At 38.5% G+C, this 22626-nt stretch overlaps 1 protein-coding gene across 7 annotated transcripts in view; it reads left to right on the top strand.

The window, feature by feature from the left end:
- Positions 1-22626, top strand: part of RAD51B (RAD51 paralog B) — a 485747-nt gene that overhangs the window by 312580 nt on the left and 150541 nt on the right. The window contains exon 11 of one of the 7 annotated variants that reach the window (XM_087876352.1): positions 20204-20408. The exons of the other annotated variants lie outside the window; for them this stretch is intronic. Within the exon in view, the coding sequence (XP_087732478.1) occupies positions 20204-20235 (32 nt within the window). The 3' untranslated portion in view covers positions 20236-20408. Of the gene's footprint in view, positions 1-20203; positions 20409-22626 lie in introns of those variants that run through there. 7 annotated transcript variants of the gene reach the window in all.

The following is a 22626-nucleotide window of genomic DNA, read 5'->3' as shown; positions in this document are numbered from 1 at the left end:
TGGTGAAGAGAAGCAGTTGTGAAATGAGTGACATGGTTGTTAAGAAAGCTGCACGGGCATAAATGTGAGGATGGTCATAAGTGTGAGGACCGGTCAAAAGTGCAAGGCCCAGTCAGAAATGACTTTTTTCAGCCCTCTGAAAAAAGTCTATGCACATAGCCACGCCCACCCGGTCACATGACGAGCTACCCATGCCTACACAGTCACGTGACCAGCTAGCCACGCCCACCCAGTCACATGATTGCCAAGCCACACCCCCAACTAAGCCACGCCCACAGAACCTGTTGTTAAAAAATTGAATCCCACCACTGGTGAAAGGGCCTCATAAGTGGAATAGCCTAGGGCCTCTTTCAATCTAAATCCGGCCCTGGGTACACATATGTCAAAAGTTTGGGAAACACTGAACTAAATGAAGGGTAGGACCTTAAAATTTATTTTAGGCATATACCCCGGTTTCCCCTAAAATAAGACATCCCCTCATAATAAGCCCAATCGGGCTTTTGAGTACATACACTAAAATAAGCCCCCCCCTGAAAATAAGCCCTCCCCCTAAAATATTTAAATGCATGCGTAGCCGGTCCCCACCATTTCCTCTGGTTTCCTCCACGCGCCCCAAAATAATAAGACCTCCCTAAAAGTAAGGCCAAGCACTTATTTCGAGGTTCAAAAAATATAAGACAGGGTTTTATTTTCAGTGAAACATGGTAGAAGTTGGGCAGCCCAGTAGGAAATTTTATTCTTGTTCCATAACAGAACATTTCCCAAAGCCATATTGGAAGCTCCTTCAGATCAAAAAATGGCCCAACATATGGAGTGATGGGCTGCGTTTAAGAAATTAGTATCCCAGTTATCACTGACCACATGAGACCATCCATGCATTGCTTTGGATACTGGCTAGAACAATTTTATTTCTGGATTCTGAAGATGTGAGGCAGGCAGTCTAGTGAAGATCCATATGGGTCAGACAGCATGGATTCTTCCCTGAACCCCTTTGCTTGTTCCATATCCCAATATAAAGATCAGTTCCTTGTGCCAGACAGTTCTTTGATTCCCATCTCATGTTGATTGACAGGTTTTTTGTACTAATTGTCCCATTGTTTTTACTCCATTGTTTTGCTTATTGGCTTCCTTGGGATCCTACTCTTGGAGAACTTGGAAGTATATATTGCCTTTGTCTTGCAATTACTATTTGTGTAAAGAACAAGCTTGGCCTACCAGTTGGTGTTTGGTTAGTTGGTTTTGCAATTAAAGACAAATAAGAATCAAAGATGTAAAATGATCTACTGGGACAGACCAAATATTCCCTTAGCCAGCACCCTGATTCTCTTAAGAACCAACTACTCTAGGATATTTTGCAATAGCAATCTCAACTCAAGCACTCCATCTAAATTGTTTGCATTTAGTTTGGAGCTTAGCAGTTTACAATTCTATGTTTATGTGACATTTCCCAGATACATTGTCTGCCTATAAATCTTGGATCTTTCTGGAGCAACTAGTTTGTTCTTGCCCTTAATTGTATAACAGCAGGTTAACAGTTTGTGACAGCACTTAGACATTAAAATAGTAGAATCACAGAATTGAAAGGGACTGTTTTAATGATCAAATTCTCTGCTCAGTTTAAGGAATCCAAATTAAAGCATCTTCAATAGATGGCTGCCCGGCCTCTTGTGTATATCAGCTGAAGGAGAGTTGATCAGTCCATTGATTCCATGTCAAATGGCTCTTATTCTTAGCACCTTTTTTTAACACTCTTGTAACTTAAATCTATATTACTTTGTAATAACAAATAACTGGTACCGATATCCGGTGACAATATAGAAAGTATCTATCTGCAACTTCTCATGTATTTGAAGAGTGTTAAATATTTCCAAGTCCTTCAATCTCTTTTCATAAATCTGTTCTATTCCTATAATAATCTTCATTTCCCATCTCAGTTTGAGGGTGTTTGAGGGTGAAGGTTCATTCTCTGAGCTTGTGGGTTGGTTTCTGAATGTTTCGTTTCCAGGCTAGGTAACATCTTTATCTTTAAAAACCAGGATCCACAAACACCAGCTAGCAGTCAAAAGCCACAATCCCAAATCCTTAATCTCTACCCACACTGACACCAAACAGCACCAGTTCAATTGGAGCAACACAAAAATCAATGGCCACACTACCACCCGCCATGCTCATGAGTTCATTGAAGCCTGGCACTCCACAAGCAATTCCATCAACAGATACATTGACCTACAACCAGCCTATGAATCGCACAGCCAACCAGAGACAGCACCAATCCTCAACCAACCCACACAACCCCCCCACCAGCAATTCATCTCCCAATGACCCTGACCTGATGTAATCTCCTTATCACAACACCTATCACAAGACTCAGTGATGACTCACAGCTGACTCATTACAAGACCCTCACTTGACACACCCACACCTGAGGCCTGACACTGACATCCCCTAAACTCCACTTAAGATGTTACCTAGCCTGGTAATGAAACATTTGGAAACCAACCCACAAGCTCAGAGAATGAACCTTCACTATAACCTTCAGATATTTGCCACTATTGCAAAGATATGTCACAGTTTGTCTGAAGTTTTCTTTTAAAGTATGATACCCAATATACTGTATCTGAGATGGGGTCTGAAGTGGAAATGATTATTCCCCATGAACTTCCCAGCTAATGCCAACTCAGATTGTATTTGCCATTTTTGTAATCATATACTGGTAATACCTGCCACCTCACATTCAGTTTTCAGTAAAATGGTATTATTACTATAGTAAAACAGTATTTTATAGATGTTGTTACACCTGTCTTCTGTTCATTGGATTTGTTTAGTGTGGGTGGGTGTGATTGTGTGTAAATATACATGCATGCACGTGCACACACATACACAGTATATTTTATTCAAATTAGATCCCATTCGACTCCAGATCAATTCTGGGGAGTATAAAAACAGGCGAGGAGATACACAATCAAATTAGAATATGTTAAATATTAAACAAAATGGCAAATCTGGTCAGCAATATAAAAGTATATCATATATCCATCAAGTGCTCCCACCACCCTATCTCGAAGACTAGAGAAGAGCCAAGTCTTTAAGGCTCTCTAGAACATCATCAGTGAATAACTATTTATGTATTCATTCATTCACTCACTCACTCACTAAATGTATAAGGCCACCCACCTCAAATACATGTCTCTGGGCAGATAACAATTAAAACAGTAAAAAATAAAAGCATATACAATGTAATATAAAACAGCATCTGATTGTTCCAAATAGCTACGAATGCTTCAGTTTGGACCAAGTAACAGACTTTCTAAAAAACATCCAAGCTCCCTCTGGAACTCAGTTGGGTCCATTAGATGCCTGGAGTGGGCCATTTGAATAGGCTACCCTCCTGTGTAGAGGAGGGAAGCCATAGAGTTGGACATTCAGCAGAGAATGATCTGACCATGGCAGTGGAGAAATAAATCACTCCTGTTTTCCAAAATATCTCTATTTCGTCCAATATTATGTGTTCTGCAGATTTGATAAATATTCTCGCCACTTCCTCATTTAGATAATTAAGAAGCATGTTGAATACATAGAAATCAGGGCTGAAACTTGTAGCATCCCTCTTATTCATTCATTCATTCATTCATTCATTCATTCATTCATTCATTCATTCATTCATTTATTTATTTATTTATTTATTTATTTATTTATTTATTTATTGGTTCGATTTATATGCCGCCCTTTTCCGGAGACTCAGGGCAGCTTACAATGCGTTAAGCAATAGCCTTCATACTTTTGTATATACCTGTTTAGTAGGGTTTAGGAACCCCCCCCCCAAGCGGTGTTCTTTTTTATATAAAGTCAGCTTATTGCCCCCACAAACAGGGTCCTCATTTTACCTACCTCGAAAGGATGGAAGGCTGAATCAACCTTGAGCCTGGTGAGATTTGAACTTGCAGTAATTGCAGGCAGCTGGTGTTACTTAATAGTGCTTTAGTCTGCTGCGCCATTAAGGCTCTTGATACAAGTTTAATGTGGAAATACTAATAAACACTCTTTGAGTATGAGAGCCACCTATATATATTTACTTAACAGCATTATTATCCAATCCACATCTTTGTAGTGGTCATCAGAATATCATTTGGTACTTTGTAAAATGTTTTCTGAAATCAAAATATAGTATATCTAGAACATCTTTACAAGGAAAAATGTTATGCTGGCCAAAAATGTGTTAAATTTAATCTGGCAAGACTTGTTCCTAATAATTCCATGGGCCTTTGTTTTCAAGGAGCTTACAGATATATCTCTTAGAATTTTTCCACATATTGATGCTAAATTATTCTTCTGATGTATCTTTTGTGGATCTTTTCTTCTCCCTCTTTTACAAAGAGAACAGCATCTGCCCTCCTCTATTCATCTTTTAATTAACCAGTTCACCAGGCCATTAGTAATACTGTAGGATGTAATTCATTTGCTCCTGGATATTTAAACTTGTCCCAAGTAAGTACAATATGTATTTTTGGTCATATTTCTGTCAACCTCAAATTTCCATTCTGCATTTTCATGCTTAAGGATCCTGCATTTTAATATAATAAACTCAAAATAAGATTTTCTTCTTGATGCTGAAATTATGTATGAAGCGTTTGAAAGCATGCTTTAACAGTTGATATCAATCATCCAGTTTATAAGTTCCCTGTTAAAGTATGTTTTTGTAGAATGTCTGAAAATAAAAGAGACTGGAATAATGTTGTCTAGAAATGCAAGAGGTGACCATTTATTTCTTGGCATAAAAACTAATTATACTTGTTAGCTGAAGACAACAGTTGTATGGGGAGGTGGAGAAAGGAACAACTGCTAAAAATCTTAATAACCCAACAGTATCTGATTCTGCTCCAATTTAGAGTAAAACATTCAAATCACAATGGTTTCCACATTTTTGCTTTTTTACTGTTTTGCTTATATTCTTTAACCATTAGCATCTATTATCTTTTCAAGAAAATGATTGTGAAAAGTTTTCTATTAGTTCACTTTGTTGTTATTGTTAGTTGCGAAGTCATGTTCAACCCTTCGTGACCCCAAGGACAACGTTCCTCCAGGCCTTCCTGTCCTCTACCATCCTCTGGAGTCCATTTAAGCTCACACCTACTGCTTCAATGACTCCATCCAGCCACCTCATTCTCTGTCGTCCCTTCTTTTGCCCTCAATCTTTCCCAGCATTAGGCTCTTCTCCAGTGAGTCCTTCCTTCTCATTAGGTGGCCAAAGTATTTGAGTTTCACCTTCAGGATCTAGTCTTCTAAAGAGCAGTCAGGGTTGATCTCCTCTAGGACCGACCGGTTTGATCGCCTTGCAATCCAAGGGACTCGCAGGAGTCTTCTCCAGCACCATAGTTCAAAGGCCTCAATTCTTTGGCACTTAGCCTTTCTTATGGTCCAACTTTCACAGCCATACATTGCAACTGGAAAAACCATAGCCTTAAATATATGCACTTTTGTTGGCAGGATGATGTCTCTGCTTTTTAGAATGCTGTCTAGATTTGTCATAGCTTTCCTCCCAAGGAGCAAGCGTCTTTTAATTTCTTGGCTGCAGTCCCCATCTGCGGTGATCTTGGAGCCCAGGAAAATAAAATCTGTCACTACCTCTATTTCTTCCCCATCTATTTGCCAGGAATTGAGTGGGGCCGATGCCATGATCTTAGTTTTCTTAATATTGAGTTTCAAGCCAACTTTTGAAATCCTGCCTGTACTTCTGGTAGTTCTCAATCCACATACTGCTGGAGCCTAGCTTGTAGGATAACTTTTAATCATAACTTTACTAGCACGTGAAATGAGTGCAATGGTGCGATAGTTTGAACATTCTTTGGCATTGTCTTTCTTTGGAATTGGAATGTATATGGTAATATAGATAGCATAAGAAAACTTTGTATAACAAAGCTATACAGATGGTGTATTCTTACCTTTCCATAACTAGAGTTTTCCAAATATATTGTGCGTAGTTCCCAAAATTCGTGGCACTTCTAGTTCTAATATATTCTCCGCTTATAGCCCAAATAAGAAAAGCTCCACCACGTCTTAGATTTAGGATATGAATATTTTAAGTGCATTTATATAAAGATGAGACAGCCAGTCCTTACCAGATTCTTCAATGCCTTCAATAATGATCCAACTTCTAATGTACTGCTTGACAAATTGGGATACATTCAGAGATGCATCTGCCTTAGAAATAGCCCTTGTTGAACTGTACAGCACAGTCAAATATCAGCACAGGAAATGTTTTATGACATTTTGTATTATGTCACAAACTTTTTTCTGGTGATTTTTACATCTTACAATGTTTTATAAAATTTGCCAAATTTCACTTCTATGGGAGTCATGAATTTTGGATGCATTCTGTAAGTGGGCCCGTTTTGATTGATGTACCGTTTCACCCAGTTGAGGGCATTATGGCTTGATGGTTAAAGAGGCTGAGCTTGTCTGCTGGAAAGCTGACAGCTCAGGTTTGAGACCCAAGCGCCACCCAACAGGGTGAGCTCCTATTACTTGCCCCAGCTCCTGACCATCTAGCAATTCGAAAGCATGCAAATATGAGTAGATAAATAGGTACCACTTTGGTGGGACGATAACAGTACTCTGTGCACCTCAGCATATAGTCATGCTGGCCACATGACCACGCAAATGTCTTCAGACAATGCTAGCTCCCTCAGCTAAGAAACAGAGATGAGTACCACCCCCTAAAGTCAGACACGACTGGACAGTTTTTACTGGACAGAGTAAAAACTGACCTTTTTACCCAGTTAAAAGTTATAGAAATGAGAGTTTTAGTAGTATATCATGCCATTTTGTTTTGCTCCTTGTTTGCCTCTTAAGAGATCATGAAAAAGTTTTAGAGTCTGTCATCAGACAGCATTTCAGCCTTCTGTTTTCAAATACAGGTTTGAAGCGGTTCCACAAATAAAATACTGAAGTTTCATCATGCTGAATTTTGAGACTTCTGTAAGTCCTGGGATTCCCAGCCAGACCTTTGCTAGAATATGATTTCTAGCAAATAAATCAAGCTAAGCGGGAATATGGTTTTCTCTTCCTACTCCAATACATTCTTCTCATCTCAATTCCTATGCTTTCCTGGCCATCAAGTGCATCTCTGACAGGACTTTGGCTCAGATGCAAGAGCAGACACACAAAAACAAAGACTGTAAAGAGTTAATTCAACTTCAGGAAAAACGAGGAGGAACACAATTTCTCTGTCTTAATAAAATACAGGTGTTTTTACTGGAGGACCAAAAAATCCAATTTGAGACTGCAGCAAGCATGCATAAACAAGAACAGAGTGCTATGGAAAAATGTGCTATTGAATAATGAGAAAGCAGTTTGGAAAAGCAGAAGTGGGCCGTACTAAGGGTTTATGAAAAATGTAGCAGTCTCTGGCTGAGGTTTACCTTAAAGTTCACAGGTGGGGGGGGAATGCATAAATCTTACAAGAACTGTTCCTCTGACAATCATGAAATTAACTTCCAGTGTAATATAACAAGAATTCAGTCTTGACATTCTTCTCGCTATGTTTCTCTTTCTTCCTAGCTTTTATCTGGGTTTGCTTTAATTTAATATGGGGGTATGTGTGCATTAAGGCTTAGTCTTAGAGTAGACCCATTGAAATCAGTGGGGCATAAACTACTCATTTCCACTGACTTGCAGGAGTCTATTTAGGACTCAGCCCATAGATAATTGCTCTGTCACTTCATGTGGTAAAAACATAAGAGAAGCATGCATACATATTTAAGCACATGACTTCTATCACTCAGCTCCCCAAAGTAAAAAGTTGCCCACATGCTGTTTCCTCTGTTTCAGAGAAGATGGTATCAATCATGCTGATATCAGGCTTAACATGAATATGCTGTATAGGAAGATATGACATGCCTTTTCCACTTTCCCCAAGCCAAATTTAAAAGTATCTTTGCGGACATGCTCCGTAAGGTTTAAGCCTTGCTCCAGCCCCAGAGAAATGGAAAATGGATCACAAATCCATATTTTTAATACTACAGATTAAAACTTTTTTGTAGCCTGACAGAGATCATGGGGAGCTAAGGAGAAATTATTTTTAGATTTTTTTTTAGCTAGCAGGAAGGATCCTGGACTGAACCACATGCAGAAGCATGACAAAAATGGACTACAGGTAGTCCTCGATTTACAACAGTTCGTTTAGTGACCATTCAAAGTTACAATGGCAATGGAAAAAGTGACTTACGACTATTGCAGCACCCCCATAGTCACATGATCAAAATTTGGATGCTTGGCAAGTGGTTTATATTTATGACGGTTGCAGTGTATAAATGTATACACAGTGTATAAATATGGGGTCCTGTGATCTGTTTTGTGACTTTCTGACAAACAAAATCAGTGGAAAATCCAAATTCACTTAACAACTATGTTACTAACTTAACAAATGAAATGATTCATTTAACAACTGTGGCAAGGAAAGTGGGGTAAAACTCAGTTAACAAATGTCTCACTTAGCAACATAAATTTTGGGCTCAATTATGGTCATAAGTCAAGGACGACCTGTATTTTCTTCCCAGGGTTCAGCTTCTTGTCTTCTCTTTCTGTTCTAAAAGTTATGCTTAGTTGCTTCTCTGAATTGTGCCTGTGCCCCTGGTTTTGCTAATGGCTCTGCCTGCATTCTGCTTAATGATTCAGATTGCAATAGCTTGTTTTGTACTAGCTTCTGAAACAGCTGTGATAGTTTATATAACAACTTCCTTTAAAAAAAGTTTATGGATTGTTGTACTTATTAAATAAAAGCTACGGTTGAAATGCATTGAGTAATATTTGGTATCTGTAGAAACAACAAGGAAAGGGATGGGGAAAAAAGTAATGCTTTTGATTAGTCATTTCTTTATTTACTTCAAGACTAGGCTGTTTAATTTCTGAAGACTGAACAACTTACAAATAATAACATAAAGTTCAAATATTAAAAAGGTAGTAGCATAAACAATGGCAAGGCTCAGTTATGTCATATGTTTGGACAGCAGAATCTTGCAGAATTTGTGTCTATAAATGGCTCTCTAAAGCAGGGGTCTCCAACCTTGGCAACTTTAAGCCTGGAGGACTTCAACTCCCAGAATTCCCCCAGCCAGGTTGGAAACCCCTGCTCTAAAGAACCATTTTTTCATGGCTCTTCAAAACTAATAGGGAGGGCTGGTCTGAATATGTGGAGGAGGCTGTTTCTGAGGTTGGGGCTGATCACTGGGAGGACCTGAGCATGGAATCCCTGAAATTTGTGAATGTGACCCTCCTTCCCTTTATCACTATGTGTGTCTATAAAATAGCAATAAATGAGTCTACACAATCTCATCCACCCCAAAATAACTTTTCTAAAGGGAAAAAAAAATGGATAGCAAAGATAAGTGTCAGAAAACAGGGATCTTGGAGCAGGCCAAGCTTAAAATGATTGCTTGAAAACTAACTACAAGGCTAAGCATTATAGGATTCTATGCCCAGCATATCTGAAGGATGTTGAGGGAGGCCAGGTTAGGACTAGTCTGTTTCCTTATTAATTACCTTCGAGACCGACTTCTGCCACCAGTAGTCTCCCACCGGCCAGTCCGCTCCCACAGAGAGGGGCTCCTCAGGGTGCCATCGGCCAAGGTATGTCGGCTGGCGACACCCAGGGGGAGGGCCTTCTCTGTGAGAGCTCCTGCCCTGTGGAATGAACTGCCCCCGGAATTGCGCAAGATCTCCGACCTCCGTGTATTTCGCTGTGCCCTCAAGACCCTGCTGTTCTGCCAGGCCGGGCTATCAGTGTAAATGATTTTAAATTGGGTGTTTTAAATTTTTGGGTTTTATTTTGGGCCGAAATTATTTAATAATTTTAAAATATTTTTAATTGATGTCTGTATATTTCTGTGTTTTTTGTTTATTGTTACATTTATAACAATATACATTTTAGTAATTATATATAACTCTGTGTGTGTGTGCGTGCGTGCGTGCATGTGTGTTGCACAATTTGAACAGATGGAATTCTGACAAAGTCTTTTGACTTACAGCGGGCTGAGAACAGCTACAGATTAGTGCAAGATAATCTTTCAGCCACAAAACTGCAGGAAAATGGATGAATGGTTTGAAATTACACAAGATTGCTTTTCTTTGCTTTGGAAGAATTGCAGGAGACTTCATAGACATTTAATTAAAGATTCCTTCCAATACTAACCCATGTTGTCTGAATACTGATCCGCGAGTAATGGTATTTCCATAACACCAAAAGGCAACAGTCACTCAAAAAGAAGACAACAGGATCCCAGAAGGAACCTGGTAAATACAAACACATTTTTATTTAGAAAAGAAAAGCATAGCAAAGAAAGAACACATTTCCTAGTGTACAGAACTCAGAGGTCACAAGGTCAGAGGGACTAGGCTACTCATGCATATCTTCCATTCTTTCCATAGCTGGGCTTGCTCTCAAACAGGCAGCGATTTAAAGGGTGGTTTTAATTTTCTCACCCTTTCCTAGCCTTAGCCATTGCATTCAGAATCCTGTTGAAAGCTTCCTTTAAACAAGCATGGATACAAATGAATGAATCCAGTGTGCAAACACAATGTGAGATTTGCTCGCAGACTTGAGTTTTTTGGATTGTTGTTTTTTTATGTTCAAAAACTTCTTGGTTAACTTATATCTAGAGGAGTTACAAGCAAGCACTTGTCAAATTTCAAGTAATAAAAATACTTATTTTAGAACCATGATAAGGAAAGAGGACCAATCTCATTGAAGAATGTAGGATCGAAATCAGGCATTATGCTGTGGAGAAGACCAGGGTAAAATCCAGCAGGTTCTGACAGGTTCTGAAGAACCGGTAGCAGAAATTTTGACTAGTTCGGAGAACCAGCAAATACCACCTCTGGCTGGTCCCAGAGTGGGGTGGGAATGCAGATTTTGCCCTTCCCCTGGAGTGGGGTGGGAATGGAGATTTTGCAGTATCCTTCCCCTGCCACGCCCACCAAGCCACACCACGCCCACCAAGCCACGCCCACAGAACTGGTAGTCAAAAAATTTGGATTTCACCACTGGAAATTCACCATTACAAAATCAGGATTTCCAGTAATGTGATTGTACCAGTCACAAACATAATTCTCCTTCCCAAACCAATTGTGGGGGGGAGGAATATGCAGAACTGGGGAGATGTCAGTTTCTGAGAATACAGAATAATATGTAGACAGAAAAGGAAGCAGATGATGATTCAAGGGAAAACAGACTGATCCACATTTCCTTTCTTCTGAAAGGAAGTTTGGTAGTTACTTCTTAGGTTACAGTTTCTAGGCCAGAGTAGGAAAAACCTAAAGGAAAAATGGAATGGAGAAACTGGCTGTTTTTGAAGACTGTTCCAGCTATATATTTCCACCCATCTAATCAAGTCATCTAGAATGGGCCTGACGCCAGGCTTCATCTGTTAAGCAGTATCCTGTATGGTACCTAGGAAGCATATCTTCTCGGTGCCCTGTGGGATGTGCACAAGAGATTTGTACAATTCCCACTCTCTGATCTTTCATAGACTGCTTAAGACATGGTGGTTCCGAATATTTGTAGCTCAGGGTTGAAATGTGGGGTCCTTGGTGCTCTCTGAGCTTGGTTGTTTTTTTGCAGATGTTTCATTACCAAACTAGGTAATATCATCAGTGCTAGTAGGAAGAGAAAACTCTAGTTTGGCTTGCAAGAAAACAACTAAGCTTAGAGAGCACCAAGGACCTCACATCTGGTTAGTCTTCCAGTATACTCTCTCTCTAAATCTCTTCTGATTTAGAATGGGCTCAAGCAACCTTGGTTGGTATTGGATATTTTCCAGTGGTGAAATACAATTTTTTTTACTACTGGTTCTGTGGGTGTTGCTTGGTGGGTGTGGTGTTGCTTGGTGGGCGTGGTCTGGTGGGCGTGGCAGTTCTACCAGTTCTCCAGAACCTGCTGGATTTCACCCCTGATATTTTCTCTCTCTTTATGTATTTTTTTTTTTAATTATTAGTAAATAATCCAAAGTTGCTATGGAATCACGTAGCCTCAAAATTAAAATAATAAACAAATATCCCTACAGCTAAAAGATGTGGATCTGACCATTCCTCTCAGGATTCATGATTTGTCAGGGTAAAACGTTTAAAAGGAAGTTGCATGCTTGCAAAGCATATAGAAGAGGTCCCTTACATGTAGAGGATAGTTTGAAAGCTAAAAATGTATGTTCTTCCTAAGGCTAAACCCATTTGAGGTACGTTTAAATAGATAATCTAAATAACAAATGGCATTTCTCTCACAAGGATCTGTAGCCTACTCAAGCTACCATTTCTAACCCAGTGGATGAAATAGTTTTGTTTTCCCAACTTCAGAAGCACTCTTACATCAAGCAGCTAAGCCAAATAATTGTGAAAAGAAGAGAATTTTTTTAAAAAAGGACATGCCTACTGAAACTGAGCTTAGTGCCAAGTGCAAAATCAGGCTATCATTAGCTAATCTGAACAGTTTAGTTAATCAACACCATCAGCAATGATAACTGATTTGCCTGTAAAACTTATGACAGCAAATCAGCAAACAGTCAATTAAAATCAATTATTAATGCAAGTCAACTGATACTATCAGTGACCGAGAAGACAAAAATCAAGGACAAGATAGCAGGAATTGGGAGATCACAAGATTACGAGCGGAAAGAAGTTTGCAGCACAATCTGCCAGCATGATGGGCAAATTATTGGGCATGCTATTTGTGACTGAATTCACCCAACTTGTATTTTACTTCCAGTGATGGCAGAGCAGTTAAGCTGCACTGTTGGCATACAGTTTTAAGACTTCCATTAATACAAAATGCATCTGCTTGAAGTCTAACTTCACCGTGGTTTGGCATATGTATCTATTTGAACTTGATTGTCTAGATAGCACTAACACTTTTGAACTTGGGTGTGTGTTTATTCTGAAGAATTTTGAAGAAACTGTTCTCGTGTGAATCAACTAATGTGATCCTTCTTCTATGGCCTTATTCCTACTGCCTCCTTTTTAAAGAATCATGTTATTTGATAGGGAAAGGCTTTCTATGATGGCCTTCTCAAGCAGGTACAAATGCACAAGCAATTCATCATAAGAAAGCCTTTCAAAACACAAAAGCTACATAACTCTAGCTCTACCAGTTTTTCCTGAGTTTTTCTGGCCAGAGAAACTTCACTGTCACATGGAGGATTTTCCATGTCCAATTTCAAGCTAATTGGGCAAATAATTCTTGGTTTTTATGAGGACAAGCATGATTGCTGTTATTTACATCCTGCCTTTCAAGATGGAAACCCTGCCAAAACAGCTTAAAAGTGACAACAATCACAAAAACAAAATTAAAATATAAAAATAACTGGGGGCAGGGCTTCCCCATTAGCAATAAAACTTCTGTGAGGAGGAGAGAAAGCCCAACTGGGGTGGATTTTATGCCTTGCTCCTTCCAAAGGTGTCCAGGTTAAGATGCCTCAAGCAATGGGCCCTTTGCTATAGCTCCATGCTTCAGTGGACATCAGAGTTACCAGCTGCTTTGATTTGTTACCTTGAGCTATAATTTAAAAAACACGTTCCAAGAGAAAAACAAAGTACAGCCTCAGTTTTACATCAGAGATGGCTTTCTAGTCTCTTCCTTAAAGAAAATGATTTTTGTAAAAATAAGAAAATAAAAAGTGGAACTTAGAAGCACTGTATGCCAAGAGTACATTTTCTTGACCTTTAATATTTTTTTAATGCTGGGAAGAGTGGCATTACACAGTTGCTTAGGAACTGTTTCTGGCATCTGAAGATGATTTCTTACTCATTGATCCTTATTGAAGTGGATGAATCTCACTGCTTATTGTTTCTTACTTGCAAGCTGCGTAACCTAAGACTCCCTGGACCTGCTCAGCATTGCTGAGGATTTACTCAGGCCAATGGAGTTTGTGGCCTTCAGAACTGTGTTTCTTCAGGGCCTGATAGAGATAAGGAGGAGGAGTGGGTGGAGAGCATCTCACTGCAAGTGCCCAAGGGCTACGGGTAGGTGGTGGAAAGCCCAAACATTCTTTTTGAAGCATTCAGACCCTCTGCTATTTCCTGCTTTGCTCTTGTGGTCCTTCACCTGCTTTTATTTAACTATTTCTCCATTTCAGCCTCTAGAAATGTGCGCTAGAAATTTGGCCTCTCAGACTTCTAAAATGGAAATTATTTGCTATCCCTTCATTCATTACAGGATACTTTTCAAGACAAATTATTTTTTTAAAAGCCATTAAAGTTCATGGACTTAGCAAGCATCGGTCAAACAAGGAAATGTCCAAGGATCTGTTGGGAAAGTCAGGGTATCCTGGTATCTCTTGGCTTATACTTCAGAAATATTTGGTTACTTTTGGGTTTTGTCATGGTCACAGAAATACTTTCTCGCTTCTCCGCCCCCACACCGGTTTCCCCTTCAAGAACTGAACAGTTCCCAGCTTGCTGTTTTTATAAATGTGTGTCATGCATTTTCTTTATTTCTTTCCGGTGGTTGTTTCACATTTTGCAGATAATCAGTGGAATAATGAATTGAAAATTTAACAGGAAAAGCTGGAGGGAGATAACAAGGACCGCAACCAATCCGTTGAAACAGAACCAGCCTGGTTGGGGCACGGGGTGGGGAATCAAATCTGCCAGATTCTTACACCAGGCCTCTTCAACTGGTATCTTCCTTATATGAGGATTTCAATTCCCATCAACCCCTATCAACCTGATGGATGAAGAAGTTATAACTAAACATACTGTATCTTGAGGTCACCAGGTTGGGGCAAAATGATTTACATAAATTGAATAAATATATTTTAACTATGGGATAAGATAGTATGCTTAACTAGGAACAGTTCTAATATTAAGCAAGTTAGACACTGCTAGGAATGGCATGAAGAAAAATGAGTGTAGGATTACTATATTTAGATTACAAAACTCCAGATGACCACTAGATGGCAGCAAAGAGACAGAAAACATTAACTCTCAGTTATGATTCTTTGATGTCTTGCAGCCCTAATGGAGAGGCCTTGGAAGAGAGAATTACATGTGCTACACAGACTTATAAGGAGGTCCTAGCCTCATAAACTGGACATGCTAATCACTCTTGCCGTTTCTTTGTATGGAATGTGGGGGGAAGATATGTTTTGACTTGCCTTGGAATAAGCTCTTATTAAGACAACAATCTTAAAACACGTTTTGTAAGGAATAAGTGCCATTGAACTTGCTCAGATTTCTTTCTAAGTAAACACAGTGAGGAATGTGTTGCAAGGAAGGCGGAACTACGGCGGAATCATTAAAGCTTTTTCCATCTTATCACGAAGCAATTCTGATAACAGAGCAATTCCTTTTCTGATGTTTTTGTTCCTACATTTCTGTACAGAGCCAGGTTTAGTATACAGATAATGATAATCCCCATTCTAACAGGTATTAGAGAAAACGTGTTCCAACTGTATTCTACAGAGCTTAAACCTTGCCAAACCTTGGGTTTTCTGCAAGTATGTTCAAGATAAGCTAAACCATGAGCACACAGAATTCAACATGAGCAGAGAAAATATTTCAAAACAATTTGCAACATGGTGCAAAAATCTTGGTGAATCAGAAGGGGCTCCTTTTGTCCCCCGGTGCTGCTGTGATCTAACACTGTTGTCAAAACAAGCAGCAAAAGCAGGGGTGAAATCCAGCGGGTTCTGACAGGTTCTGGAGAACCGGTAGCGGAAATTTTGAGTAGTTTGGAGAACCGGTACTGGAAGTTTTGAGTAGTTCAGAGAACTGGCAAATACCACATCTGGCTGGCCCCAGAGTTGGGAGGGAATGGGGATTTTGCAGTATCCTTCCCTTGCCATGCCCACCAAGCCATACCATGCCCACCAAGCCACGCCGACAGAACCAATAGTAAAAAAAAATTGGATTTCACCACTGAGCAAAAGGGATACTTTTTAAAAAATGTTTGAAGCAAATCCCAGGGCAATTGGTTTCCCACACCAAGAAAGAAAACATGTTAAAATATCTAGGATGGAGTATAATCTTGTGTGAGTCTTATAACCCTTCAGTTTCACATAAATAACCTAACCAGAGAGCGTTGATCTTTTCTTAATTTGGTCTATGTTTTCCAAAGTAACCCAGGACTGTAGTCATCCCTAAGTAATATTTGTCCAAAGTTGTAAAGTTTAGCACTCAAGTGATTGAATATCCTTTGGAGCGGAGGTCCCGAACCCCTGGCCCATGGACTAGCACCAGTTCACGGCCTGCCAGAAACTGGTCCATGCAAGCAAGCAAAGCCCCATCCATGCACATTGCGAACCACAAAACCACACCCCTACCTGGTCCGCAGAAAAACTGCTCTCCACGGAACTGGTCCACGGCACCCAAAAGGTGGGGAGAGGCACTGCTTTAGAGTAGTGTGACTCACTGCTAAGTAATATTATTACTTATATTGTTATTTGTACAATCCATCATATTTTTCCTGCTTTGGGGAGTTTTCGCATTTAACAGGGTACCTGCTTCTTATGTTATATATCACATGTGAGCCAAGACATAGGAAAATAAAAAGCTGTTTAAACAATACCCTCCAGCATGAACAATATTTCTATCAAATAAAATACTGGTATGTTTTGACGGGTAATAATTTTCAGATAAAAGAAAACATCTGACAGATATTTACATGGTCTTTATATAAGTGGCAGATCAGTGTGGGGAAGGGGGAAGACTTAAAAACAAACCTGCCTTGAAGTGTGTGATGATCATTTTTTCATGGCCAAATTGCTCAACCAAAGCTTCTACTATTCTCCGTACTGGAAATTTAGAAATTAGTTACAGTATCTAGTTCTTTCCTTGGGCAATATGGACAGGTGAGATCACTTAATGCAGGCAGCCATTAGTGAGATGACTTGCATCCAGTGAGGTGGCTCTGTGGCTACTAGAAGCCATGTAGTTGTGCATACCTAATTATTTTATGCTTATGCTTGGGGGCATGCCAGTTCCTGTTATATTCAGGGATGGGGAGTGAGAGGAAAAAATAAATAAATCTGGAAAGCACAAAGTTTTACAGAGGGGAAAAAAAAGAAATTTAAAGGACACAAATAAGACTTTGCTTACAATATTAAATCATGATAACTGATAGGTCAAGCAGTCCTGTATTCTATTTCTGTCTCTTTCTGGCCTAATTGGCACAGAAGTCACTTTATGTACAATTATTTGTACATTGTTATTTTAGAAATAATGTGACCTAAAGAGCCTATCACTTAGTTGGAAGAAAAGACCTTAATACCATATGCTCTGTGTCCTTCAAAACCAGATGTGTTCCACATTTCTTTCCTTTAGCCTCAGTTATCTTAGACAAGTCGTAATTTTAAACTTTTATTTTTGAATGATTTCATTATTATTTATTGCTGCAATTGCATGCTATTTCCTGTTATTATAAATTGCAAAAGAGATTACAATCAACGTACAAACAGCATTTTAAAATAAATGAAAATAAATTCAGGTATAAAATAACAAGTTCACTTTTTAAAAGTGAGTATGATAAGAATACCAGCTGTGTCTTTTGGACCAAGCACAAGGACAGTCTCATACTGAGCATATGACAGTTGCCTAAAAATGAGGTTCCCAATGCATGAATCATGGGAGCTAAGATGTTTCCTTCCAGAAAGCTAATAATTGGTAGTCTTAGCCAGAGTTATTTGGACCTCCAATGATAATGACTCTATGAGCATCCCCAAATTACTGCCCTGTCCTCGTGGAGACAATACAGACTTTTAAAAAACAGGCAAACTCTCCAATTTCAATTTGTGGAAACCACCTACCCTTCTTGTGAGCATTTAGATTTTTTAATCAGCCCTGTCTACTCTATCATGGCATCCAGACAGTGGTTCAGAACATGCATAGCCTCTCCTGATTCAGTTGTCAAGAATTTGAGCAGAATATCATCAGTGTACCTATTGATGACACCCAGTTCCCAAAGTCTGAAAGCTATTTTCAGTGGCTTCATTTAGATGCTTAATACAATGCATGAGGCAATGGCACCCATCAAACACTCAAATATTGTCCATTCCCAACTAAAAAAAACAATCTCTAGGACAGGGGTGTCAAACTCAAGGGCCAGAGACCAGATTTGGCTCATGGGATGCTTAGACTTGGCCCGCAGGGCCACCCTGGAAACAGTGAAGGACTGGGCCGTGGTGCCTCTGCCAGTGAAAACAGAGCATGAGTCTCTGTTTTCTGCCACAACGGCCTCCTGCAGCCGTCAGCTAGCAAAAATGGAGCCTGGGGAGGCCATCGCTGCTGAAAACAGAGCCCTGGCAGGCCACACACAGCTTCCCCGGGCTCCGTTTTTGCTGGCAGAGGGCTACGGGAGGCTGTCACGGCAGAAAACAGAACCTCGATGAGTGATGTCAAACTGGCCATGCCTATCCCTTCCCAGTCATGCCCATCCCGGCCATGCGCCCCCAGGCCCCCTGAGGTCAATCACAACCCTGATGCAGCCCTCAATGAAATCAAGTTTGACAACTCTGCTCTAGGAGGAGACTATAGCCAAGAGCATCAAAGGCCAATGAAAGATCAAATGGTTAACAAAATACCACTCAGAGGCATCTGCAGGAAACAATGCTTTCATTAAAATGATGAAAGCAGAACTGTGCTACAGATTCATCCCTTTCATAGGTGTGTGAGATGAAACAAAGCATGTACAAAAGGGATGGAGCTTGTAGCATAATGCTGCTTTTATCACTTGCCCCCTCTTGACTATCCTGCAGATGCCTTTAGTCAAGTGTCTTGTTCAACTGGAATCAAAATTCAAACATAAATAAGTGCCCTGTTTAGCAATAAGGAGAAATGCAGATTTATTTATTTATTTATTTATTTATGTAATTTATATGCAGTCCTCCTCCCGTGAATCTCAGGGCGGCTTACAAAACGACAGAGAATTACATAAACAGTTAAAATCACTTTAAAATTAATTAAAATCAAATTAAAATTATGAAATAATTTATAAAATAAATTGTTTATAAAATAAAATAGATCATATTTTACTCTAACAAACCAACATGCAAGACAAGAATGAGATAATGGTTAAGTGAGCAAAACAATTATTAGGATAGGTCATCATAAAAACATGTCTTTTAAAGAACCATTGGCCTTATTACATCTCCAACAAGAATGCTGTCCTAGACAATCCTTTTCTCTATATATTTATTACTTTTGGTTGTGGGTTAAGATCCATTGACATTCTAGATACAGAAATTAAGATGCTCTCCCATTAACCAGGGTTATAGGAACTATATAAATGTGAGTGTGTAACAAAAACTAAAATTTTCAGAGAATAATATTGTCTTGATTTACATATCTGGTATATGGAATTTGACAACCGGACAACAAAAATGGATTTCTGTGCCCTTGTTACAGCTAAAAGACAGATATTGCAACATTGGAAATATAAATCATTTATATAAAATACAATACGTTTTAAAAAGCATGATTATCATATAAGTATTTTTGCATATGTATATAGAATATATGATTATCATGCTTTTGAATGATGCTATATTATCATGCTGTAAGAATAATGTTTGAATTAGGTAATTATATATAGAATTGTAACTGTTTGTTGTTTTAACAACATATTACACTTTATTTTATTTGCTGTATTGTTTTCCCATACTTTTTAAGCACTTTTATAATATATGTATTTTTGTGTTTTGTTCCTTTTTCTTTTTTTCTTTTGCTTATTTTAAAAGCAATAAAAATTTATGGGGAAAAAAGGTTAGGTTACCACTAAATATACATTTCTTTTTATCCTGTTTTCTATCTGATATTTCAGTGTTTTTTCTCAGTAAAATTAGAGAAAATAACTCTATGAAGGTATCAGATAATAAATGTCACAAAAGATAAAACCAGATTTCAGTGTAATTTTAGTAGTCAAACATCTCTTGCTATCAGTATTAAACTTTTCGCTGTTTAGTTCTGTTTAAAGCTAGAATTGGGTGCATGCAGGATGATTGAGTATTCAGATTATCACCATTGCTTGCCTTGTTTAATTGAAAACCTGCACTTCTGCTTCATTGCTATACCAAATCCAATAGCAGTTAGACAAGAAAATTCCCTCATCCAACCCACCAATTCCAATAATCCCATAAATGTTCCAAATAAGTTAGTGCTATACACAAGAGAATCCTGTGAATTTGAATAGTGAAACTGAAAAATGTCATTATGTCTTGGTTTGTAGAAACTATTTCTAAATTGGCAGTGCCAAGCTAGGATCGAGAGTTGCAGTGCTGCTACCGTTGGAAGACTCCAAGCTGGGCAAAGCTGAGGCCTAGTTCTATTGCCTAGAATGATCCACATGGATTGTTTAGTTTGATCAAACAGTCTCTTGAATGCTGAAAAGTCTTATGATATCTTAAATTCTAATAAAGGTACTATGAAATAAACCTTTGTTGGTTATTAATGAAGAAATAGTGGCACACAAAAGCTCACACTAGAATACCTTTCTCAAAAGGCTACCACAGTTGGAAGCAGCATCAAGAAGTTCTGGGTTTATAGGATCTAAGGAGGAGGCAAATTCTTGTAACTATGGAGGGTTACAAAATTTACAGAGCCCATTTTCTTCTCTAATTGCAGCCCTTTTCTTCGTGAAGAAGTGTTAAGCTCAGTGTCTATAAAGATTCTCAGTCGTCCAGGTCTCAAAGATGCTTTTCAAAAAGCAACCGGACTTTGTTTGTTTTTTCCTTGAAGACATTTTGTATTAAGCTCAATCCTCATAAACTAAATTAGCTTTTGTTCATGACCAAAAGTCTTCACAGAAAGAGGTTGTTAGAAGTGTTTCCTATCTCTGATGTATTCTTGGCTCAACTTAAGTGTGTTGATTGTTAGAACAAGATACAGTAATTGCTTCTGGAAAAGCAGTTCTTCTTACAGGGATCCTTAATTGATAACATTAAGCAGTAATGAAGCCTCCCATATTATTGTTTCCATTGTATATGGCTATTCCAATCCAGAATGTAAAACAAATTGTATATCTTATCTAAAGTTCATGATGATTATTCCTTTTTGTATCAACATCCAGGAGCCTGGATAGTTCTGCAGACTAAAGCACTGTAATTTAACACCAGCTGTCTGCAATTAAAGTAAGTTCGAATCTTGCCAGGCTCAAGGTTGACTCAGCCTTCCATCCTTTCTAAGGTAGGTAAATTGAGGAGCCAGTTTGTAGGGGCAATAAGCTGACTTTGTATAAAATATACAAAAGTATGAAGGCTATTGCTTAACGCGCTGTAAGCCGCCCTGAGTCTCCGGAGAAGGGCGGCATATAAATCATTTTTTTTTAAAAAAAAATATAAATTGTAAAAGAAATCACTATACAATTTTCATCCAATCACAATTATCTGGGTTTTTTTTTTCAATTTTTTAAATACGTAAACTCTAAGTGATAGAACAGCTATCTTCCAAATGGTGAAATATATCAAATATGAAGTAATGTTTAAAATGGTAATGTTTTTCCTTAAATTTTGAAATGTTTTTATAGCAACAATAAAAGTAAAATAAATTTGAGGTAAAGATTAGGATAGAAAATTTAGGCAAATCATCTAAAACAGTTATGCAACCATTCCCAGGTTAACATGCATTTTATATTTCTCCATCATAATGGTTGCCATCCAGATTTTTTATTTATTATTATATTTCTAAGTCATCTTGATGCTTGGAGCTCAGGTTGATAGGCAATTCCTAACAATTCTATAAAATAGATTGTGAGACTTTGGGCCATTCCCAATCTCTCAGCCAGAGGAGTATAACTACACTGCTCAAAAAAATAAAGGGAATACAAGCAGAAGACATCCATAGCCTTATTAAATACTTTGTTCGTACCTACTAATACAGTAGTTTTGTGTTCCCTTTAGTTGTTTGAGCAGTGTATAAACTACTGTATGAAAAGAACAAAGTATTTAATAAGGCTATTTCATTCATTCAGATCTCGGATGTCTTCTGCTTGTGTTCCCTTTATTTTTTTGAGCAGTATATATTGTCCTGAGAAAGCAGAAAATCATTTTGATGCACAGAAGCCAATTCAATTTGGTATTTATTTATTTATTTATTTATTTATTTATTTATTTATTTATTGAAATAAATGTACGTGGTTGCCAATCTCATAAGTGAGATTCTGGGCACCAGATAAGGATTAACAGATACAATATATAAAAAATGAAATTCCCAATCAAATAAACCCAAAACGACTCCTATAAATCCACCAGGTAGTCTTTTCCTTCCCTCATTCCCCATGAATCTTCCAAGCTCCAAAGGATTTAGTCATGAGAGGTTGGAAGAAGGGAAGTCCCATTGCAAAAATTGAGTTCATTTTGTCCATCTCTGGGTTCAAGCTGGGATCTGAAAGAAAATGGTACACCCTCATTGGAAGTACAAGCTGACTCTGTATGAGCTGTTCCTAATATTTGTTTATTTATATCCCACTTCTATTATTTTTTTATAAATAACTCAAAGCAGTGAACATACAGTATCTAATATTCCTTCCTCCTATTTGCCCCACAACAGTGAGATAAACTGAGAGAGAATGACTGGCCCAAAGTCGCCTAACTGGCTTTCTTGTGGCTAAGGTGGGACTAGAACTCACAGTCTCCTAGTTTCTAGCCTGGTGCC

Source organism: Pantherophis guttatus, chromosome 1 (assembly GCF_059756535.1).
Source record: "Pantherophis guttatus breed Tessera chromosome 1, ASM5975653v1, whole genome shotgun sequence".
Taxonomy (NCBI): Eukaryota; Metazoa; Chordata; class Lepidosauria; order Squamata; family Colubridae; genus Pantherophis; species Pantherophis guttatus.
This window is presented reverse-complemented; position numbering and strand designations above follow the sequence as displayed.